The sequence below is a fragment of the Hibiscus syriacus genome, unplaced genomic scaffold, assembly GCF_006381635.1.
Source record: "Hibiscus syriacus cultivar Baekdansim isolate YM2019G1 unplaced genomic scaffold, ASM638163v2 tig00110925_pilon, whole genome shotgun sequence".
Taxonomy (NCBI): Eukaryota; Viridiplantae; Streptophyta; class Magnoliopsida; order Malvales; family Malvaceae; genus Hibiscus; species Hibiscus syriacus.
In genome coordinates, this window is record NW_024062912.1 from 344,323 (window position 1) to 369,976 (window position 25,654).

The window sequence follows — 25,654 nt, forward strand, 5'->3', positions numbered from 1 at the left end:
ACCTTCCCAAAGTTTTGAATTTTTCTTTTTTGGGTTTTAAGGAGTCGGACTAAAGATATGGTTATCTATATTATGGACTCTCTTAAATATAATTTTGTTATGAAATGCATGGTCTTAGTTTCATATGGAAAAATTACATGGCAAGAGCAGATCTTTCACTCTCAACAATGATGATTTGTTTCTTACTTTTTACATCTTTAAGGCAAATCGAAAAAGGTAGAAATCAGACTATATTTTTCAGTAGATAAAGCTTAAAATTGGTAACAAATTTTAGGGGCATAAAACAAATAGATGCAATCAAATTCAGTTAGTTTCTGTGAAATTTGTGTTGATGTTTTCTGCGTCTTGTGCCAGCATCCATTGTTTTCGAAGAGTGGATACTTTCAGAAGAGGTTAACCAAATCGAATAAGCTCGAGTTGCCACAAGATTTCCCTGGAGGGGTCGAAACATTCGTGATGATTACATTGTTCATCTATGGCTCCACCACTTTGGTTGACCCTTTCAATGTGGCCGCCCGGGTACGCTGCCGAGTTTCTAGAAATGACGGAAGCGTACTGCATCGGCAACCTCTGCCAGCGATTCGATCTCTATTTAAACCAAGTGGTATTGCAGAGTTGGGATGACACACTGATTGTTCTCCAAAATGCCAAACGTTGCTCCCATGGTCTGAGGAGCTGCTGATCGTGAGCCGGTGCATTGAGTCCCTGACCTTTATTGCCTGCATGGAGATTCTCAATCCGGAGAGGAGAAGGGACAAACCGGTTGTTACGTTGCAAGCATTGGCCGGCGAGGCTTGGAGAAGCGAAACAGTGAAAGCAATAGCAAGCAAAGACTTATGGATCAAGGATCTGATAGCTATACCATTTGGATTATTCAAAAGGATAATTGTTTCCTTAAGAAGGCAAGGAATGAATGGCAAATACGTGACACCCATCATTGTTTTCTACGCAAATAAATGGCTACTCTCCAAGAAAACACACCAATTCTGGGAAAATTCAGGTGAGAAAACTGAAGACAGTGACTCAGATTTTACAAGGGATTCTTGATTTACTCCCCATTGGGGAAAAGGCCAGTAGGGCCATTCCTGTTGGATTTTACTTTGCATTGCTCTCTAGATCCTTGGAATTTGGTTTAACAAGTGACAGAGAAGTGAAATTGCAAGACCAGATATCTTACCGTCAGACGCATGACCGACTTTATAGAGCAATGAACAGCTTCCTACAGGTAAGTTTTCGATAACTTATCGCCATCCTCAAACATTTAATGTACTCATGTCATGTTTAAACCGGTATTCCACCTATTGGTCAGGCACATAGAGATATAACACAAGAAGAGAAGGGATCAGTGTGCAAATATCTAAACTGCCAAAAACTTTCACAAGAGGCATGCATTGAAGCGGTTCAAAATGAGCTGATGCCACTGCGTTTGATTGTCCAAGCTCTTTTCGTTCAACGAAGAAACACCCACCAAACATTTAAAGAATGGTCGGACTCGTTTAGGTTCACCGGGAGCCTGTCGAGCTCAAGATGTCCAAACTCAAGAAACCTGGGAGAAAGTCCATACAAGGACGCAGTAGAGCCGGCGAACAGCAACCCATTGAGCATGTTCCTACCAGATGACCTTCCATTCCAACCATGGAGAGAAACTACGAATCAACGAGCTTTAGACTTCAGAGCCTTGAACAAGAGCTCATGGTGTTGAAGAAGACTCTTCAATGGCATGAAATGTCAATGAAAACAGATTCGAATCCGAGCAAATCAGAGTGCATGAAACCGTATGGCTTAGAAAAAATATCTGGAAGCCAGAGAAAGAAGGGTTGGGGAGATTTAACGGGTTGCATAAGTACCTCTAAATTGATTATAATTTATGTCAACCGGAGTTTAACATTTTATAATCATAATATTTTATTTGATCAATCAAATAAAATAAAATCATATTTCTAATAATGTTTCAAGTAATCTAACATATCAATAATTTTATTTACAGAAAAAGTGTTATATTTTTATAAAGAGAAAATAACCTCAGTGACCAAAAATGCCTTATAATATACGATTTTAACCAATTTTTTTTGGATTTGCCAAAATGACCAACTAAATCGCAATGCGATTGATAATTCGCAACGCGATCTCCGGTATCGCAAATTAGTTTCCAGATTCGCAACGCGATTATGACTATCGCATTGCGATTTCCCAAATTCGCGTTGCGATTTTCCTAATTCGCAATGCGAATACGTAAATCGCAACACGAATTTTGAAAATCGCAATGCGATTACGTAAATCGTAATGCGAATACGTAAATCGCAATGCAAATCTGTAAATCGCAACGAGATTCTGACTATCGCAATACTGAATTTCAAATTCGCAACTCGATTTCTGAATTCGCAACAGGTTTTAGTTTCGCAACACAAATGTTTTGGGTATATAACTACGCAGCAGCAGCAACTCATAACCTAAATCCCTAAATCGCAACTCATTCCATCTCCATCTATCACTCTCTCCGGCGACATCCGTTCCTATATCCAACGACATCATTCCCCATCCGGCAACAGGTTTTAGTTTCACAGCTCGTTTGTTTAGTAAATTAATTTACAATAATGAAATCATCTAATGTTGATCATGTTTGGATATATTTGTGTTTTGGAGGGTCATGGGAGAATGTTCATGGTGTTTTACAATATATGCCTTTACCCATGAATCTTCAACTAAAACTGTCATTAAAAAAGTTATCTTATAAAACTCTAATGTTACGTGTTGTAAATAAATTGAATTTAGAGCCCCTAAGTGGATTTAGGCTATCTTATCAGAGAAATGGTAAAGTTTATTTGTTAACCGACAATGAAGATGTTGAACGATTCATTGCTTACATTAGTGTTTCAAGTGATGATGTTACATTGTATGTTGTTGAACCTAGAAGTAGTGAAGTTGGGTCAGTAACGGGTAGTAATCAACTAAGTTTTTCAACCCCAGTTTATGGTGCTCAAAATTTAATGGTTCCACCACAATTTCATCACCAAGCAAATTTTGTTTCACCACATTTCCAATACCAAACACAATCTCAAAACCCACAACCTTTCCCTAATCCAAATCCCAATCAACTTTCAGCACCAAATTCCGGTTTTCGTATTGACCAGTTAGACGATGATGAGCCAACAGAAAAAATTGTGAGTACTAGTCAGTATTCGAAATTTGATCTTGGTCAATACCCGGACTTTGATCTTGGTCAATACTCGGATTTTGATGATTTTTCAGAAGAAGAAACAGGCCCTGCGTGTAATGATTTTGATATTGGTCAATACCCGAATTTTGATGATGAAACAGCCGTTGCCGAGGAAGATGTTGTTGATGATAATGAGGAGGAAGTTACGACTGTAAATGAACATGTTGAACATCCATTCTGTAATTCATATAACACTGAAGAAGAAAAAGAAGAAGAAGAAATCCCCAAAGAAAAGTCCCCGAACAAAATGCCACGGGAGTATAACTGGAATATGCCAGAATTACTTTAGATACCGGAAGAAGAGTTGGTAAAGATAGCAGTTGATTGTTACACAAAAATTATTCGTATCAAGAAAGATGATTGTTTTGATACAAATGAAGACTTGAAGATAGCTTTGTATACGAAATGTGTGGAAGATGTCTATCAACTAAAAGTTAACAAATCAAGCAAAGATCGTTTCGAAACAAGATGTATGATTGACAAAAACTGTACGTGACGTATGATTGCAAAGAGGATAAAAGATTGCGAAATGTTTCAAGTTGGGACTTTTTATTGATAAACATACATGTTCAAGAACCCAAGTTTTTTCCTCACCATAGACAGGCAAACAAAAAGGTGTTGGGTGGTTTTCTGGCTGAGTTAATGTTTTTGAATAGCAAGGTATATCAGGGACATGAAATTATGTCTGACATGAATGCTCGGTTCAAGATTAGTATCTCATATTCTCAAGCTTGGAGAGCCAAATGTTATGCCTTGGAATTGTTGAGGGGGTCGCCAGAAGCATCGTTTGCCCAACTGCCAGCTTATTGTCACAATTTAAAGCTGAAAAATCCTGGGTCGGTAACTCATATCAAAACAGATAGATATGGACGCTTTGAGTTGCTGTTTATCGCCATTGGTACTGCGGTTAGTAAATCAATATAATTTTGTTGACTCATTTTTTGTTAGTTACATGCATTTCACATTTAAATGATTATATTTCTTGTGTATATGATTTTGTAGATTCGTTCGTTTATTAATTGCATGCGCCCAGTTATTATAGTTGACGGAGCACATTTAAAAGGTCGATACCTTGGAGTAAACTTATTAGCAGTAGCCATAGATGCTAACAATGGGATACTACCAATAGCTTACGGGGTTGGCAAATCTGAAACCTCTGATTCATGGACATGGTTTATGGGGCATCTTAGGGATTGTATAGGTCCTATTAGCAATTTGACAATCATATCCGATAGGGCAAACTCAATTTACAACGCTGTTAAAAGGTGTTTCCCAGATGCTTTTCATGGACTTTGTGGTGTTCATTTGTATAGAAATCTAAAATCAAGGTCTGCTGGTATAAAAAATCACAAATTGACATACTGGAAGGCTGTAAAAGCTTATCAGGAAGTGGATTTTAATAAGCATATAAACTGTTTAAGACGTGTTTTGCCTCAGTGTGCTCAAACACTAGAAGATGTCGGGTTTGAAAGATGGTCAAGAGTACATCAACTTGGAGCAAGATATGGTTTCATGACGTCTAATAGTGCAGAATCAATCAACGCTCTAAGTCGTCATTCCCGGAAATTACCATTACTATGTTAATGGAGTTTTTTCGAGCTTCTATTCAACAGTGGTACTACAAGAAAAGAAACCATGCATGTATTATTTCTTTAAATTCGTAACTTATCATATATTTTACTAAGTATTATTTATTTAAATTTACAGGAACATTGGAACATCGTGTTACACCATGGACAGAAAAAAAGATAACGAAACGTGTTGTGAAGTCAACGTCATGGAGAGTTGAACCATGTTCAAACACTTTGTTTGAAGTACTGGATAATAACTTAAATGGGCTTGTCGATCTAAATGCAAAGACGTGTAGTTGTATGAAATGGCAAACATCTGGTTATTCGTGTAACGATGTTATAAAAGTTTCTCTTCATCTAAACCAAGATGATTCAATCGCATACGCTATGGATTGCTACACTACAGAAGTATATCGACAGACTTATGGCGAGATTGTCTACCCTATTCCACATCCTTCTGAGTGGGACATACCAGATGACTTACAAACAGTTTTGCCACCAGCCATGGACAGAAGGCTACCTGGCCGACCAAAAAGTCACGATCGTATACCGTCTAAGGGTGAAGAGAAGAAGAGATCGACATGTAGTCGGTGCAAGGAAAGTGGTTATACAAGGTTGACATGTGGATCACCAGTACTATCACAATCATCTTTTCCTCTACCAAAATATGGATCCTCATCAAAATCCCAATCACAACCGACTTCACCTTTTGGGACTGTTAACTTAGGTGATTTTTAAATGCAAACGTTGTATTATGTGTATATTATGTGTGAACTTTTAACATTTTCAGTTAGGCATGTATTAGTAACTTGAGTTTGAACATTGCTATGATATGTTCAGTTGTTATCACTTATTAGACATTCATTTGACTATCGCAACGCGGAAATCGCAACGTGAATATGACTATCGCAACACGGAAATGACTATTGCAACGCGGAATTGACAATCGCAACGCGGAAATAACTATCGCAACGAGAGAATCGCAATGTGAAATGAAAATCGCTTCACGTTGCGATTTTCATTTTCGCATTGCGATTCACTCGTTACGATTTTCATTTCGCATTGCGATTCTCTCATTGCGATAGTCATTTCCGCGTTACGATAGTCTGTTTTGCATTCAACATAATACAGATTGAAATCAACAAATCAACTATTACATTTCAATCAATTAAACAAACACAAATATTATGTACACATCAATTAAACAAATCAACATTTACAAATCATCTTTTACAAATCAATTAAACAATCAAAAAATAATAATGAAATCAACTTTTGCACCCATACATCCATTTCACGCAGCTCACTTCAGGATTAACCTGCAGAAACCAAACATTGAATCAACAACACTTTCTACACATCTAAAACCTACAAACAACAAATTATTGAATTCTAGCTACTTAACCAAACATTTTCAAACCAAAAAGAGTATATATGTTTAACAACACTTGCATTTGACTTACAAATTGTTTATGGACACTTTCATAACGCGGATGCAAGTAGGCAGCGTCTCCCATATATCGCTCTAGCCATAAAATGCCGAAACCACAAGCCTACTGCACCTCTATCTCTATCGGTGGGAGGTAGAAAATGTGTACTTCCTGTCGTCAAACGCTCCAAGCACATGCATACGAGAGGACCACAATCCCCTCTGGCTTCCTTCGTTTGTTGTGGCGCGGTCTCGTCTTTGATAACTGTAACATTGAACTTCTTTGGCTTCTTGTTTCCAGACTTAGTCCAATAATTAATTGCATCCAAGAATTTAGCCAAATGAGAGCTCCATCCCTTAATAATATCTCTCAAATCAGACAATGATATGTAATTTATCATGCTGTCATATACTATTGTCTTTAGGGATGGGAGCTGAAGCTCGACGAGAAGCCAATGAGTACGGTCCAAAACAAGGATAAACACCTGCATCGAAATGTAATAATTCAAATTGCGCACTTATTTATGAACACCTTTAAAATATTTAAACAAATATACTAACCTTATCGACCTCCCACCATACAGGATAAAGTTTAGCTTGTCTATTAGCCAACGCATATGATTCCTGTCGTTGATTCTTCAAGTGAACTACGTGAAAAGACGTCGGCATAATTGTATATCGCGTTTTTTTTTATATATTTTTCTTCAATTTCCTTACAATTAGAAGACGTTTCACCCATGCATCAATATGCTGTTTTACAAAAAAAGACATATATTAGTGAATTACATAAATTTTAAAAAAAAATAATCAAACTGAAATATAAGAAGAAATATAAGACTTACCCCCATCGAAATAGTCGTTGTCTTCAACCCCTAATAATACACCCCACCAAGACCATTCAATCAACAAATGCATATCATCGTTGAGTTTGTATATGTCAGCGTAACACCCTTGGCTCCGCTCATGTAGATAAAAATCAACTGCGGTCTTAGCCCAAAGGGTATTATCCAAAATTGTTTCCGGTAGTTGTTTCCTCTCCACTTCATCTACCGGAATGGTACTGGCCGGTAACGTATACGAAAGCCAACAGTCATCCATCATGTCCGGCATGTGAGGGGGCTTCTCAATAATTCGATATATTACGCCGTGTGAATCGGGCTCTAGAATATTGGGAGGGACCTCTTCAACGATGACAGTGGCCTCTTGAACGGTGGGAGGGAACTCTTGAGGGATGATAGGGGCCTCTTGAACGATGACAGGTGAGTCGTGCTTTTTCTTACGGATTCTTCACACTATTGGGGTTAACGGAGATGTAATGGCACGTGCACTCCGTCTGATGCGTGAACTCCGTCTTGCAAGAAAAACCCGACGTAGAGCATCCACCTTAGCGGGCCGCTAAAAATAAATTAATACATAAATCAGTAAATAAACAGACATGATATTAAACAGTGAAAACAAAGACAAATATATTTCAAACTTGCACGGTTTCACCCAAGTCATTATTATATCATTGTTCACAAAATACATCAGATAACATTCCAGAAGTAAGCACTTATATAAACATTTAAAAGGACAACATATAGGTTTAGTGCAGGTTCAATGATATAAAGAGTAGTAGTTTATTCTTGAAACTTAAATTTTCAACACTGTGAAGTTAGTATTTGTCTTTTGATTGAAGTAATTCAATTCATTCAAGTTTCAATTTGCAGAAGGAGAATAGAATCTGAAACTTAAAATCGCAACGCGAAAATGACTATCGCAACGCGAAAATGACTATCGCAACGAGAGAATCGCAATGCGAAATAAAAATCGCAACAACAAAATCGCAACGCGAAAATGACTATCGCAATGCGAAAATGACTATCGCAATACGAATTTGACTATCGCAAAGAGAGAATCGAAATGCGATTTTCATTTCGCATTGCGATTCTTTCATTGCGATAGTCAAATTTGCATTGCGATAGTCATTTTCGCATTGCGATAGTCATTTTTGCATTGCGATAGTCATTTTTGCGTTGCGATAGTCATTTTCGCATTGCGATAGTAAACTATTCTTCTTCTACAAATTAAAACTTGAATGGATTGCATTACTTCAACCAAAAGACAACCAAAAACAAATACTAACTTCACAGGGTTAAAGAATAAACAGTTAAACAGTATTGGCAGCAACCGAATGAATTTACTAAGCAATCTAAGTGAAATTACGAGTAAATTTATCATCAAGTTAAATATGAAAAATATTAAACTTACCTCGTTGCGTAGAGTATGAACCTCGTTCTGAAACGATGCTACAATCTCACATAGAGCTGCTACCTCACCACGTAAAGTAGACACCTCAACACGCCATGGACCATTGTCATCGCGTAAAGTACCGACCTCCTCACGCAAGGCATTGACCTCATTACGTAACTCCCCTAACTCATCCCATGGAGGTGGAGGTGGAGAACAGGGAGATAAACGTCGTGGCATCTTTGCCGGTCGCCTATCATGAGGTGATGGTGGAGAAGAGGCTCGATGATGTGACAGAATAGGTGATGACTCTCGTTGTGAATGTGTATATTCGGATCGATCAGGTGATGGCTCTGGGTGAGGTGATGGCTCTCGAAGTGGTGGCTGCTCATCATTCGTGCTATCAAAAAAACGCTTACTAGCTTGCCATCAATCAGTGGCAAGCTCAGCTTCCGTGGGTGTCAGCCTCTGTAATGGAGTGTTGGCCTCCTAAATATATAAAAACTCAAGAAAAGTTAAACGTGTACTAGTAATAACTTGTTTATAAACATATGGTAGTATTTGTGTTAACTTATATTATTTATTGTAGTATACGGTAGTAAATCTTCCCATTGCTGCAAGGACCGTTTCCTCTTCCAGGAAATAGCCCTAGGAATAACATTAGAAGTTTTTAATGCATATGTCTGCATGGCGGGAAAGGCCTCAAATATCCAAATCTACAAACAATATAATAACAAACATTAGTAATTGTTAAAGAATTAATTATACTTTTGGAAACATTATATAAAAATTATTACCTTAAAGGCCCAAATAAAGCCTGACAAAGTGTATTTGGAACCATCGCCGCGCAAACTTTTTCGATCATCAAAGGCAGACGACAACTTATTCCATGTAGCTCTCCATAGATACGAACCCCACGGAAACAGGTTCCATGCATTTAGGTCCTCTACCAATTTAATTAGATCATTAGGAATAGGTTGTCGGGCCTCTCTGCCTAAAAAGTCGGCTTGCAAAAGTATTAGAAGGCATACTCGAACAACATCGATGTCATCCATCCGAGTAAAACCATCTTTCTTATTCAATAATCTCGTCAAGTCTTCCACGTGTAAATTCTGCTTCTCTGTTGACAGCTCAGGAAAAACCCGGGAAAACCATGATAGGCGGGTAATATGTCTAGTGTACCGATCTACATCATCGTGTCCGAAGCGTAGACCAGTGATTAAGCAAAACTCCTCCCGCCCAAAATACATATACGTCGGTGGAAAATCAAACCATATCTCTTCATTACGACGTTGTATAGTCTCTGGTAGATCGCTAGTCATGGTTTGAAGAAACAGATGGGTCAACATAGCATCTCCACCCGGATGTTGTACTTTCAGCCATGGCCTGAAGCAAGTATCCTCAAATATTTTTCTTTGTGCAGGTGAAAGCTTCGACGCAATTGTTTTGGCCAGGCTTACTTTATTTCTTAAGGTCAATTGAGCCGAATAAAAGTTCTGCAAAAACAATAAACATACCAATTTAAATATACCAAAAACTACACTGTGAAGATATAACAAGAACAATAAACATAAAGAGTAGTAGTTTATTCTTCAAACTTAAATTTGCAACACTGTGAATTTAGTATTTGTTTTTGTTTTTTGGTTGAAGTAATGCAATTCATTCAAGTTTGAATTTGCAGAAGAAGAATAGTTTAGCAAAACTTTAAATCGCAACACGAAAATGAAAACCGTAACATGAAAATGACTATCGCAATGCGAATTTGACTATCGCAACGCAAGAATCGCAACACGAAATGAAAATCGCAACGACAGAATCGCATTGCGATAGTCATTCTCGGTTTCAAATACTAAAATTGAAAGAAACTTGAATGGATTGCATTACTTCAACCAAAAGACAAAACAAAGACAAATACTAACTTCACAGGGTTAAAGACTAAACAGTTTAACAGTATTAGCAGCAATCGAATGAATATAATAAGCAATCTAAGTGAAATGGTTAATCTATTATTGAAAACACCAGTAAACTTATCATCAATTTCAATATAAAAAACCTAATAATAATGCAAAAATTTCAAAATAAAAATAATTAAAAAAACTAACCCTCGGTGGTTGATTTGGTTGATTTTCCATTTCTGACCGTGAATGATTTCGCCGAAGATGGAGACTGATATCGTCGTGGGGACTGATTTCGTCGGAGATGGGGACGGATGTCGCCTTAGAGAGTGAGAGATGTAGATGATACTGAGTTGTGATTTAGGGTTTTAGGTTATGAGTTACGATTACGGGATATACTGTAGACGATTCAGTGTTCCGATATATTAATATATTCGTGTTTGGAATTTGAAAAAAAAAAATACGCGTTAATACGAATGGCGCTATGTAAATCGCATTGCGATTTACGTATTCGCATTGCGATTTACGTAATCGCATTGCAATTTTCCAAATTCGCGTTGCGATTTACGTATTCGTATTGCGAATTAGGAAAATCGCAACGCGAATTTGGGAAATCGCAATGCGATAGTTAGAATCGCGTTGCGAATCTGGAAACTAATTTGCGATACCGGAGATCGCGTTGCGAATTATCGATCACATTGCGATTTAGTTGGTCATTTTGGCAAATCTAAAAAAAGTTGGTTAAAATCGTATATTATAAGACATTTTTTGTCACTGAAGTTATTTTCTCTTTTATAAATCGAACGTCTCTTAAAATTAGTAGTGTTACCGAGTTATAAAATATTAATAAATGTTGCTTGCATATTGTCTCTTTATGAAAATTAAGCTTTTATTTATCCAGCCATTTCTTTGACTAATTACGTTGGATAGTGATTGATTGCCATAAATGCAATTCCTGACGTCTTATTGGACTTCACCAACAACATTCATTTTAATGTCTTTATTTTTTTCATATGAATTGGTCATTCTTTAACTTAGCTAGCGGCCCAACATGTATATGTACCAATATTCTACCTTAGCACATGGAATTAAATAGAAAAAAATATAGAGTGAATACATATGGTATAAGAGTTCATCATCTATAGTCTATACATTCAGAAACTCAAGTGTGTATAAATCATAATTACCCATAACTAATACACAACCAAAAACCAATAAGCTGCAATAACAAATGTGGGTCATCTAAGACATCCTAAGCACATGGTGTAATATACTAATAAGACTGACCAACAACAACAAAAATTGTTACAAGCGCTGTCCCATGGCAGTGGCTTATTGGACTTCACCAACAACATTTATTTTAATGTCTTTATTTTTTCATATGAATTGGTCATTCTTTAACTTAGCTAGCGGCCCAACATGTATATGTACCAATATTCTACCTTAGCACATGGAATTAAATAGAAAAAAATATAGAGTGAATACATATGGTATAAGAGTTCATCATCTATAGTCTATACATTCAGAAACTCAAGTGTGTATAAATCATAATTACCCATAACTAACACACAACCAAAAACCAATAAGCTGCAATAACAAATGTGGGTCATCTAAGACATCCTAAGCACATGGTGTAATATACTAATAAGACTGACCAACAACAACAAAAATTGTTACAAGCGCTGTCCCATGGCAGTGGCTTATTGGACTTCACCAACAACATTTATTTTAATGTCTTTATTTTTTTCATATGAATTGGTCATTCTTTAACTTAGCTAGCGGCCCAACATGTATATGTACCAATATTCTACCTTAGCACATGGAATTAAATAGAAAAAAATATAGAGTGAATACATATGGTATAAGAGTTCATCATCTATAGTCTATACATTCAGAAACTCAAGTGTGTATAAATCATAATTACCCATAACTAACACACAACCAAAAACCAATAAGCTGCAATAACAAATGTGGGTCATCTAAGACATCCTAAGCACATGGTGTAATATACTAATAAGACTGACCAACAACAACAAAAATTGTTACAAGCGCTGTCCCATGGCAGTGGCTTATTGGACTTCACCAACAACATTTATTTTAATGTCTTTATTTTTTTCATATGAATTGGTCATTCTTTAACTTAGCTAGCGGCCCAACATGTATATGTACCAATATTCTACCTTAGCACATGGAATTAAATAGAAAAAAATATAGAGTGAATACATATGGTATAAGAGTTCATCATCTATAGTCTATACATTCAGAAACTCAAGTGTGTATAAATCATAATTACCCATAACTAACACACAACCAAAAACCAATAAGCTGCAATAACAAATGTGGGTCATCTAAGACATCCTAAGCACATGGTGTAATATACTAATAAGACTGACCAACAACAACAAAAATTGTTACAAGCGCTGTCCCATGGCAGTGGCACCATATCCATGTCCGTTGGCTCCATTCATGGTGTGAGGGTGCTTATTCGTCTTCTTCCTCCTGATAACAACGTACCAAGTGAAAGCTTCCAAGAATGTGGCCAAAACTCCCAAAAATATGAGAATCCCAATGTAAACTCTCTCCCATTTGTCATCGGGGTTAAGGATGTCGAAACCCTCGAAGATGTTGACGATGCTAAGGATGATGACACTGTACCCAATCAAATGGTGGTAAATGTTCCAATACAATCTGTATTTGTGGTCCTTGTTTGGCCTCAGAAGCAAAGCGAATACCTGTCAATATTATTAAAATCAATGATTCTCAATTTGGACTAGTCTTGAAGCCAACTATTTAGAACGCCACCAAGTATACCCCATGGCGGCAAATTGAAGAAAATGTATCTTTTGCTATAAGTAATCATAATAGTGACCATCAGTTATTCATTGTCGGAACAGTGATCGCTATATAATAATAATATGGTCTTATATCGATTTTATACGATTGCGATATTCATGATAACCATAATAATATTTGTTATATTCACAATTCGATACATTTAATATAACCGAACATGCGGCCGTGGAGGTGATTTAAACCCCTGACAATAATTTGTCCGTTGAGTTATCAAATTGGGAATAATTGCTAGATACAAGGAGGAGGTAAATTTACCTGAAGAGTTCCGAAGCAGAAGAGGATGATGCCGATGGTCCTATGGGGATTGTAAGTGACTCCAGGAGAGTCACTGCCGAGCTTAATACCCGTCGCCCATCCAGCCACGCCAACAACATAGGCCGAAGATTGGCAAGCAACGTGGAGATAAAACCATGCCGGGTCTGCAGATTTGAACACCTTCATGTACCTAGCTGTTATGGCTCCCAACGGCATCAAGATTCCCCAGCTGACAGTGTTCAGTACTCCATGAACCTGGAAAATTCAAGCAACCCCACTTTAAAAACCTGGAAATGAATAAATTTTGTGTTGGCAATTCTAGTAATCCGAGATTCGATTAACTTACGTTTCTTCTTCTTGTTCTGGAACCTGCTGATGAACTCCCTCTCGATGCTCCCGTAAGGAAATTGATACTTCCAGCGGATTGAACGTTGGCTCCGGTTGTGGAATGAGGCTGTATTTGGCCGTTACTCACCCGACCTTCCTGCCAAACCTGGCTGGTTGATAGCAAGTTTTGGGAGATTCTCAAAACGGCGAATATCGTCATTTCGTTATTCTCAAACGTGGCCGAAAGACTTGGAACCGGGAAGCTCAAATCCGTCGGTTGCATGGAAGGGCCCAAGCTATCGATCGAGGTTGTGAATGCCTGAGCCACGCCGCTGGAGTTGACGAAGGCAACCAAAGCCTGTGTACCCACCATTCGTGGTCCACTGGGGTTGATGCCCCACGCCGACCACTGTGACGAGGTGGTGCCGGTGTGTCGGAAAGCAATCTCAACTGTCCCAGCCGATTCGTTATACGTCCAGTGGAGATAACTGTTCAAAGCCGGAAGATCGGTGCAGTTGGCATATTGCCTGTTGTTGGAAATTGTTTGGGAAACACAGGTTTGGGCAGAAGACGATGAAGCCAAGAAAGAAACCACCAGGCATGAAAACATAACAAAGTTCCAGGCTTTGATCTCCATATTGAAATTGAATTGCCTTACCCACCTTGGAGACAAAATCAAGTTTCCAGGAAAAATAAAATTGTTTCTCAAGGCAGATTGTGTGTTAAGTTTTCCTCTGGGAACTCAACAACAAATATATATATATTGAACTCAATTTGTAATCAAGTAGAGCAGAGAAATAGGAAGAATTCGGTCTTTAAAAGACCGTGTAAAAGAGCTTGTATATTTTGACTATTTCATTTCTACCTGCTCTATATACGCACATTTCGATTTAATTTAATGTATTCGTACTATAATTCACAAGCGTAAAATATACAAATTATCCATCGATTATATGATACTATTTTATTAAGTCGTTCAACTATTAAAAATTATAAAATGATCATATGACTACATAATGTTACTTTGTTAAGTCCTTCAACTATTAAAGTTAAAAAATGGTCACCGACTATTCATTATGTTCTAAACTCATCATTTTCCTTTTAAAAATTAACAATTGTCTAAGCTGGACGTTAACATGATGAATGAGATTTAATAGTCATTTGAAATTCTAGGATTATATTTTATATCATAATCAGCGGGTTAACGTTCAACTTAGATTACACTTATTATTTTTTTACGAAAAAAGATGAGTTCAGAACATAATGAATAGTCGAGTGACTATTTTGTAACTTTTAATATTTGAAAGACTCAACAAAACAACATTTTATAGTCAAAAGATTATTTTGTAATTTTTAATAATCAAGAGACTTAATAAAGTAATACGTGTAGTTCACTCAATTCATAATTAGTCTCGATTTTAATTTTTAAGAACTAGGAAGCAGGCAAGAAAATGCAGCCATTTTGGCAGTATTTGGTTCCTATTTCAACAACTTTTTTTAACCTTAGTTTGTTTAGAGATGACACAACGAACGTAGAATATCAAAACATCGAAAGAAAATTAATTAAAAACAAGATACAGAGAAAACAGAATGAACATATTATACAAATTATTCATCTATTTTGTAAACATAAAATATTAGGTCTCTATACAATTGTAGAACAAAGAAGGTGATATTGAAAAGGTACAATTGAAGAAGATACCACAAAATACAAGAAATCACATTAGTTTCACCAAAATATGTGGTCCCAATGAATGAGAGTCACATATTTTAAAATAATTTTCAAATAACACTCTCTTCTACTATTCACCTTTTGGGACCACAGATGACGTGATGAGCAGGACGATCTAATAATTTTTCCAAAAATACAGTACTTAAAGACACACAATAGGTAGGTGGTTGTTTGCGGAAAACTATAAAAAAGAACATGAGAAGACGATGTCGTGGAGTTGTTTCCTGAGGGAGTAAATCTACCTTCACATTTGATTCTCTCAAAGTTTCCATCAATATTAGTTTATTTCGATGCTAAATAAATAAATCGATCAAGAAAACGAAGTTGTAAACAATTAATTCTACCAATAAACTCGAAATTTGTATATGAATATAATACTCCGGTAAATAAAATGGATGAATTCAACTTGGAGGTAGTTGAAGATTATTATTGTGGTCTAAAAATGATTTCGGAAAGTAGGTGAAAAAGAAAATATTTTTTAAATTTTACGTTTGAAAGTAAAATATAAATTAATTTCAATTATAAATAATTTTTAAACAATTAATATAAATTATTTGTTAATGTAAACTATATTTCATATACATTAAAATCACATGCAAATTAAAAAAAAAACAGGTAAATCCAATGTAAATAATGCAAAAGTACGTAGGTTTAATGTTTTTCGTTTTAAAATGAATTGTACTCGCAATATGAATAAACAGTATTTTATTTTAAATATTTTTATTTTTTATTTTGCGTTTGCTTGCTACAAATATTTTATAATATAGTTGATTATCATTAGACGTATTCAAGAATTCAACATCATTTTTATACTTGATGACTTTTTCTATATTTAATAGTGTAGACAAAATTAGGCCACAAAAATCAATATTTGCAAAATAAGTTTGACACCGAAACTCATCCTTATTAATTTATTTTATCTAATATCAATTCATTTAAAAATGAATGTTTAACATATTAATAAATATCAATTTAAATACATTTTTATTATATTCAGAGTTCAAATTCATTATAAAAATGGTACTAATACGTAATTACGTATTTCGGTAAAAATATTGTTAATAAAAAGACAAGACAGAAAAGTAAATTGATAAGTTGGTTACCATGGCGAGATTGAAGAACACAAAAACGTGACCAACACCTCTGGAAATTATTTCGCTTGCGTGTAAACTAAAAAGCGGCTTTAAATTTCCATACAAACGATATAAAACAAGAAGCATAGTTGTCTTGTTTGTTTGTAGGGAAAATATAAGAAAGAAAAAGACAACCTCTGTTTGACCTGGGAAAAGGTCTATGTCGCCGGCTAGATATGTTTTTTTTTTCTTTTCTTTTTTTATCAACACTTTGTTATTAGATGTGTATTGTTTTCTTCACCGACGGGTGGCATATATTTCCGACGCCGTCAATTGTTCCGTTGGCTGTTTAGCTTCTCACACAGCTTGTATCGTCCAACGGTAAAAGCTGATAATGACCGAGCCCAAAAGGAGATAAGTAACTCATTAGAAAAACAAAAACTTTTTTTTTCTGTTGCAAAGGGAAAGACTAGTTAATGTTGGGGGTGTTGAAAGTCAAGCCATTTCGGTGTAATTAATGCACTGAATGACAATTGTCAAAAAGCTTGGGCTGCAGAAATTATTTTCAACATTCGGTGCAGCATTTGTTGATTTTTCAACAATAGTAAAATCTTAATTTTAGTCATTGTAATTTAGGGTATTTACAAATTAGTCCTTAAAGCTTCAACTATAAATACCCTAACTCATTTATCTTCAAAACCATCCCAAAGCATTCTAGCTTTCTTCCAATACTAGAGAGAATTTAGAGAGTTTCTTGAGAGTTGTTTTCTCCTTTTTATCAAGAGAGAATTATCATTGTTTTCTCCTTGATAGATCGAGAGAGGTTGTAATTCCTATTTTCTCATAGTGAAATTCTTCTATTGTTGCCCGTGGTTTTTATCCTATATTATTTAGGGGTTTTCCACGTAAATTTTGTGTCTCTTTTATCTTCATTTTTATTTTCTCAAATTATCAGTTGTGATTTTGTTCTATCAGATAGCCGTCTTCTGCAACAATTGATATCAGAGCTAGGTTAGAGTGTGTAATATTTGCTTATTGTCTTTGTGGTTGCCACCAAAAGGTGGATCCTCCAACATAAGAAAGTAAGAAGTTATTACCCATTCTTTGAAGGTTCCAGAGAACTATTCACGATAGTGAAATAGTGGGAGCCATCCGTAAACGAAGCAATGACAACGAAATTTGATATTGAAAAGTTCAATGGGAGAAATTTCTTAATGTGGAAATTGAAGATGAAGGTCATCCTGAGGAAAGACGGTTGTCTAGTAGCTATCAGCGAAAGGTCAGTAGATTTCACAAACGACAACAAATGGATCGAAATGGACGGAAATGGACGGAAATGCTATGGCAAACTTTCATCTAGCATTAGCAGATGAAGTATTGTCAAGTATCGAGGAGAAGAAGATAGCTAAGGAGATATGGGATCATCTCACCAAATTGTACGAGGCCACATCGTTTCACTATAAAATTTTCCTTAAGAGAAAATTGTACACTCTCCGTATGCCAGAATCTACTTCAGTGACGGAGCACTTAAATACACTAAACACTTTATTTTCTCAGCTTACATCTTTAAGCTGTAAAATAGGAGAACAAGAACGTGCTGAACTTTTACTTCAAAGTCTACCGGATTCGTATGATCAACTCATCATCAAATTGACAAACAGTAATGTCACCAGTCTAGTCTTCGATGACGTTGCAGCTGCTGTTCTACAAGAAGAAAATCGGCGCAAGAACAAAGAAGACAGACAAGTAAACATGCAACAAGCAGAAGCGTTGACAACGATGAGAGGGAGATCAACAGAACATGGCCAAAGCAGCAGTCACAAACATGGTAGATCGAAGTCGAGAAGCAAGAAGAATTTAAAGTACTACAACTGTGGAAAGAAGGGTCACTTGAAGAAGGATTGTTGGAGTCTCAATAAAAACTCCAATCCACAAGGCAATACCGCAAACACTTCAGATGATGGAGATGCTTTATGCTGTGAAGCGTCAACTACCATGGAAGGCAGAAAAAGATTTGCAGATATATGGCTCATTGATTCGGGAGCAACATATCATATGACCTCAAGAAGAGAATGGTTTCATCATTATGAATCTGTCTCAGGAGGATCTGTGTATAGTTACAATGATCATGCCTTAGAGATCGTTGGCGTTGGAACCATCAAATTGAAGATGTATGATGGAACAATTAAAGCTGTTCGAGATGTGCGGCACGTGAAAGGCTTGAAGAAAAATTTATTATCCTACGGATTGTTGGATAATAATGCAAGCAAGATTGAAACACGGGAAGGAATAATGAAGGTGTTCCGTGGAGCGCTTGTGGTGCTGAAAGGCGAAAAAATAGCTGCAAACTTATACATGCTGAAGGGAGAGACTTTGCTAGAAGCAGAAGCCTCTGTTGCCTCATGTAGTTCAGATTCTGCAATGCTATGGAATCAGAAACTTGGACACATGTCAGAACAAGGAATGAAAGTCCTTGTGGAGCAAAAGCTACTTTCAGGCTTAACAAATGTATCACTTACTTTGTGTGAGCATTGCATAATAACTAAGCAGCACCGGTTGAAATTCAACACATCAACTTCTAGAGGCAAAAGTGTTCTAGAACTGGTTCACTCTGACGTATGGCAAGCACCAGTTACATCCCTAGGCGGAGCAAAATATTTTGTCTCATTTATTGATGATTACTCCAGGAGATGTTGGGTGTACCCTATTAATAAGAAGTCAGATGTGTTTTCAACTTTAAAAAACTTCAAAGCGCGAGTGGAACTTGATTATGGAAATAAGATTAAGTGTTTCAGAACAGATAATGGAGGAGAATACACAAGCGAAGAATTTGATGACTTTTACAGGAAAGAAGGCATCAAAAGACAGTTCACAGTGGCGAACACTCCTCAACAAAATGGAGTGACAGAGCGGATGAACAGAACATTGTTAGAAAGAACAAGAGCAATGTTAAGGGATGCAGGCCTAGAAAAATCATTCTGGGCAGAAGCAGTCAATAACGCTTGTTATTTGGTGAATCGAGCTCCATCAACTGCAATAGAGCTGAAGACACCAATGGAGATGTGGACTGGTAAACCAGTTGATTATTCAAACCTCCATGTATTTGGAAGTATTGTGTACGTGATGTACAACTCCCAAGAAATTTCAAAGCTAGATCCAAAATTCAGGAAATGCAAATTCTTGGGCTATGCTGATGGTGTAAAGGGGTATCGCTTGTGGGATCCCACTGCCCGCAAAGTGATCATCAGCAGGGATGTTATCTTTGTAGAAGATAAACTACAAAGAAAAGAAGACGATGATAGCGCTGAAAAGTCAGAGACTACTCAGATACATGTGGAAAAAGAGTTTGAACAAGGAGATTCTTCTGAAGCAGAACCAGCACATGATGAACAAGAACCAGAGAGTTCTGAAGCTCCAACAACTCGTCAATCAGATCGTGTGAGAAGACGTCCCAATTGGCACTCAGATTATGTTATAGGAGTTAATATTGCATAGTGCCTTTTAACAGAGGACGGTGAGCCATCAACATACCAGGAGACGATAAACAACTCAGATGCTTCACTGTGGATGATGGCGATGCAAGAAGAAATTGAAGCCCTTCATAAAAATAATACATGGGACCTTGTGCCACTACCACAAGGAAGGAAGCCAATTGGTAACAAATGGGTCTTCAAAATCAAACGAAATAGTGACGATCAAGTTGAGAGGTATCGTACAAGACTGGTGGTCAAAGGATATGCTCAAAAAGAAGGTATTGATTTCAATGAAATATTTTCTCCTGTGGTTCTACTAACAACAGTTCGAGTAGTTTTGGCAATGTGTGCTACATTGGACTTACATCTAGAGCAGCTAGATGTTAAAACAACTTTTCTTCATGGAAATCTTGAAGAAGAAAGTTATATGCTCCAGCCTGAAGGTTTTGAAGAAAAAGAAAAGAAGAACTTGGTTTGCAGGTTGAAAAAATCTCTGTACGGTCTAAAGCAGGCGCCGAGGTGTTGGTATAAGAGAATTGATTCTTTCATTATGTGTCTTGGATACAACAGACTTAATGCAGACCCTTGTGCTTATTTCAAGAGGTATGGCGATAACGATTTTGTTATTTTGCTGTTGTATGTGGATGACATGTTGGTTGCAGGACCCAACAAAGATCATATTGAAGAATTGAAGACACAACTGGCTAGGGAATTTGAAATGAAGGACTTGAGATCAGCAAACAAGATTCTAGGGATGTAAATTCACCGAGACAGGAGTAATAGGAAGATTTGGCTTTCACAAAAGAATTATTTGAAAAAGATCTTGTCACGATTCAGCATGCAAGATTGTAAGCCAATTTCTACTCCTCTTCCTATTAACTTCAAATTATCCTCCAGTATGAGTCCTAGCAGTGAAAAAGAGAGGATGTAGATGTCTCGAGTACCGTATGCATCACCAGTGGGAAGTTTAATGCTCGCTATGATATGCACAAGACTAGACATTGCACAAGCAGTGGGAGTGGTTAGTCGGTACATGGCGAATCCAGGCATAGAGCATCGAAATACAATAAAGAGGATCCTGAGATACATCAAAGGGACCTCAAATGTTGCATTATGTTACGGAAGATCAAATTTACTAATCAATGGGTATGTAGATTCTGACTATGCAGAGGATTTGGATAAAAGCAAATCTACTACAGGGTATGTGTTCAAAGTTGCTGGTGGAGCTGTAAGCTGGGTTTCAAAATTGCAGTCAGTTGTGGCTACGTCAACAACAGAAGCAGAATATGTAGCAGCTACACAATCCAGTAAAGAAGCAATTTGGTTGAAGATGCTATTAGAGGAGCTTGGGCACAATCAAGAGTATGTCTCTCTATTTTGTGATAGTCAAAGCGCCTTGCATCTAGCAAGGAATCCAGCATTTCATTCAAGGACAAAACACATACGAGTTTAGAACCATTTCATTCGTGAAAAGGTGGAAGAAGGGACAGAAGATATACAGAAGATCCATACCAAAGACAACATAGCAGATTTCATGACGAAGGCGATCAATGCTGATAAATTTACCTGGTGTCGATCCTCCTGTGGCCTGTCAGAAACGTAAGCAACATGAAGGTACAAGGTAGAAAGAATGGTGTGAATATATGATTGTTCCAATCAAATCTTCAAGTGGGAGATTGTTGAAAGTCAAGCCATTTCGGTACAATTAATGCACTGAATGGCAATTGTCAAAAAGCTTGGGCTGCAGAAATTGTTTTCAACATTTGGTGCAGCATTTGTTGATTTTTCAACAATGGTAAAATCTCAATTTTAGCCATTGTAATTTAGGGTATTTACAAATTAGTCCTTAAAGCTTCAATTATAAATACCCTAGTTCATTTAGCTTCAAAACCATCCCAAAGCATTCTAGCTTTCTTCCAATACTAGAGAGAATTTAGAGAGTTTCTTGATAGTTATTTTCTCCTTTTTATCAAGAGAGAATTATCATTGTTTTCTTTTTGGTAGATCGAGAGATGTTGCCGTTGCCCGTGGTTTTTACCCTATATTATTTAGGGGTTTTCCACGTAAATTTTGTGTCTCTTTTATCTTCATTTTTATTTTCTCAAATTATCAGTTGTGATTTTGCTCTATCCGATAGTCGTCTTCCGCAACAGGGGTTCTATCACCAGACTGCATCTCACTTCGAATAATCGAGTCAATACACTCCAGCGGATTCTGGACATCAGCGGCTCTATTAGCTTCCCGGGGATTAACTTGAAGTCAATTGTCCAACTGTTCCGAAGCAACTTCTAAATTCTCCGAAGAAGCGTAGTATCATGCCCTTGGTCATGGGTGGTAACAAGCTTGATGGCTTCCCGGGGGATTAACCGGTTTGCTCCCTGCTTCCACGCCATCTGTAAACCATCCAGCAACCCCCAAAGCTCCGCATGAAGAACCAAACAGTTCCCGATGTACCGATTATAGCCGGCGATCCAGGTTCCCTCGCGGTTGAAAGTCAAGTTCTCATTAAATAACAAATATAATTTAGATGTTTGTAACAAGTGTTAATATATTTTTATTTTCGATTAGTTAAATACTCAAGTCCTTGCGTTCTAAAAAGAATAAAAGGTCAAAGTAAACATGGGTAACAACCAACATATGGCAGAACCCCGTGAAGCCTTACTCGTTTAGGTTAAATTACTAAACAATTTGAATTTTTCGGATTTATATTTTTATCATATTCAAATAAGTTAGATTATAAAAATAAATTAATAGTTTTTAATATGATTATGTGACATTAAGAATTATACATGCAAAAGATAAGGAAAGCACAACGAAATTAAATTGGTACACGAAAGAAAAAACAAAGGATTACAAAGCTGTAAAATAAATTATAATCGTACATACAATCCATCCAATATGCTTTATTGAACATTCTATTAAAAATTGTTAATAAAATTTGTTTCCATGTTTTTAGGGATTTAGTAATTGTTATGCATCAGGGATTTAGTGGCTACAAATCACGAGTATTTTTTTATTTTGAATTTTCTAGTTTTTTTTTTTTGTTATTCAATTGTTTATATAAATAAGCTGTCAATGTTATGAATTCGTTAAGTTGAATATCATATTTTTCTTTCATTTGTTTTTCAATTCTATTGTTGTTCTTCTTAGTAAGCTAACAGTGGTGTCAGAACTAGTTTTTTTTTTCAATAAAGAAATTTTTTTTGGTCCTCTTAAGGCTTCTGAAAATTTTGTGCAAGCAGCTATTCCACATTTTGTTGTCACTATGATCATTGGAGCATGTTGATGGAGAACTTCTTACTGTCCAAAGAGTATTAGTAGATTATTGAACACGGAGTGCCAACACCACCAAATGGAGAAAGGCTTACGGAAGCACAACAAAAAGACATGGAGGACAAAGATTTGAAAGCGAAGAATTATTTATTTCAAGCTATTGATCGTTCAATCTTGGAATTTATTCTTTGCACAGAAACTTCCAAGAATATTTGGGACTCCATGAAGATGAAATATCAAAGCTCTTCTAGAGTGAAACGTGCACAACTTCTGGCCTTGCGAAGGGACTTTGAGGTTATTCAAATAAAGGATGATGAGTCTGTTACATACTATTGTGCACGAATTATGGATATAGAAAATAATATGCGATTTCATGGTGAGAATATGGGCGACACAACCATTGTTGAGAAGATATTGCGGTCTTTGTCACCTAAGTATGATTATGTCGTCTGCTCAATTGAAGAATCCTGTAACACCCTTAACCCAGATACGTACTTGTATACGAGTCAAAGATATCACATCAGTCGTATGAAACATTTACTATTTGAAAACCAATACAAATTATTTCTTTAAAATTTTAAAATTTATTTATTTATTTTAAAACTAATAATCACACAAAATCATAATTTAATATTTAAGTGTCAAAATTTAAATTCAATTCAAATAGTATTTTAGGCAGTTTTATACTGTAACATATCTTAAAACAAAACCGCCTGATTTGAAAATCATTTCTATCATAGATAATTACGATTTAATAACTAATATTCATAATTAATAATGTCTTTTGTAAAACCAAACCTCCATAATTTAAACAAAATTATCTTAAACAAACTTGAATCAAAGCAACTATAAACTTTTTTAATATACATGCCACTACTAAATAAATTAACAGATAAGATGTCCTTACTTACTAATTCTGGTAGCAGAACTGATTCCTTGAAAATGATGCTGATGCACTCCCTACTATTCCTTTTAGCTTGTACCTACGTGTGAAACACTCATACGCTAAGTTTCCACTTAGTGAGATAACCAAATAAAATAAAATAAATAAAATATTTAATGTATAAAACATACATTATCTTATAAAACATTAATAAAATAAAACATGCAAAAATCAGTTGTCAACTCGTAATAAGAATTTATTATAAAAATATGTAATTCAGATTGACCTGTGCCATTTTAGATCTATACTTTTCTATTTCAGTTCATATCATTGCAAAATTATACTTCTTTTTAGAAATCATATCATTTCAAATCCACACTTTTCTTATTCATATCAGACATTTTCCCACTGTATTATCATGAGAATACGCGGTACGTGAGTCAGATAACGAGTGAGCGAGCTATGTACAAATTTACTATCAGAACATATTGCACCGAACCACTCCACCTCGTGCACCACTAAGGTACGCCGAGTCAGACTACGAGTGACTCATATTGGTGCCATATAATGCACATGTAAAGCTAATCAGATGTACCAAATCACTCCACCTCGTGCACCACTAAGGTACGCCGAGGAGTGATCCAAACTGGTGTCATATTAGAAACATATTAAGATTCACTCCACCTCATGGCATGCCATTATACCACTAACCCTCATTTTCATACAATGAGCTTTGTTCTAAATCAATTACTAATTTGTATATAAAACCATTCATCCATATAATCGAATATAAAACCATTTATAGAAAATCAAATATGGGCAGTTCATACCCAAAAATATCCACATGCTATGAAATAAAATATCAAATAAAATAATTTGAGTTATTCAAGCCCAAAATGATATAAAAACCATATAGTAAATCAGTATAAAGATATTTCATAAAATAATTCAAATTGTTTCAATCGAAAACCTTTGAGGTTGACTCATCGCAAGTCGACCTCAAATCAAATATAAAATAAGTAAGTTGCAATGACCTGATGCCTCACCAGCTTATCGTACGATCACCTTTATAATCCCGGTTCATTTTGATTTCGATTAAAATCACGAACTACTCAATCATCGAATTTCAACATATAAACGATTCACATACATTAATACTCCTACTATTATAATAAAATTAAATTCGAATCGTAATTCTAAAATTTCGACTAAGGACCATTCAATACTAATTTCTACCCCAAAATTGAAATCAACCTTAACCAAATTCACTCTTGAAAATTAATTATCTGACATAAATAATTTCGAACTTATGTTAGTATCTAGCTAAGTTGTTAAATATGTATCCGTATACAATCTGATAAAATTTGATAAATGAATATTCAATGCTAATTTCTATAACTAAATCAATTCTACTCAACTCTTGCAAAAATAACCTTCATAGTCC

The 25,654-nt window shown here is 36.0% G+C and overlaps 1 protein-coding gene and 1 pseudogene across 1 annotated transcript; one reads left to right on the top strand and one right to left on the bottom strand.

Moving 5' to 3' along the window:
- The first annotated feature begins 291 nt into the window (after nucleotides 1-291).
- Nucleotides 292-8,807, top strand: LOC120146413 (annotated as a pseudogene).
- Nucleotides 8,808-12,715: 3,908 nt separating this feature from the next.
- On the bottom strand, nucleotides 12,716-14,429 carry LOC120146377 (cytochrome b561 and DOMON domain-containing protein At5g35735-like). The gene is made up of 3 exons (XM_039159960.1): nucleotides 13,796-14,429; nucleotides 13,450-13,704; nucleotides 12,716-13,073 (listed from the first exon to the last, which is right to left on the bottom strand). Exons 1-3 carry the CDS (start codon nucleotides 14,411-14,413, stop codon nucleotides 12,753-12,755), a joined length of 1,194 nt encoding a protein of 397 aa, XP_039015891.1. The 5' UTR covers nucleotides 14,414-14,429; the 3' UTR covers nucleotides 12,716-12,752.
- Between the last annotated feature and the right edge of the window lie 11,225 nt (nucleotides 14,430-25,654).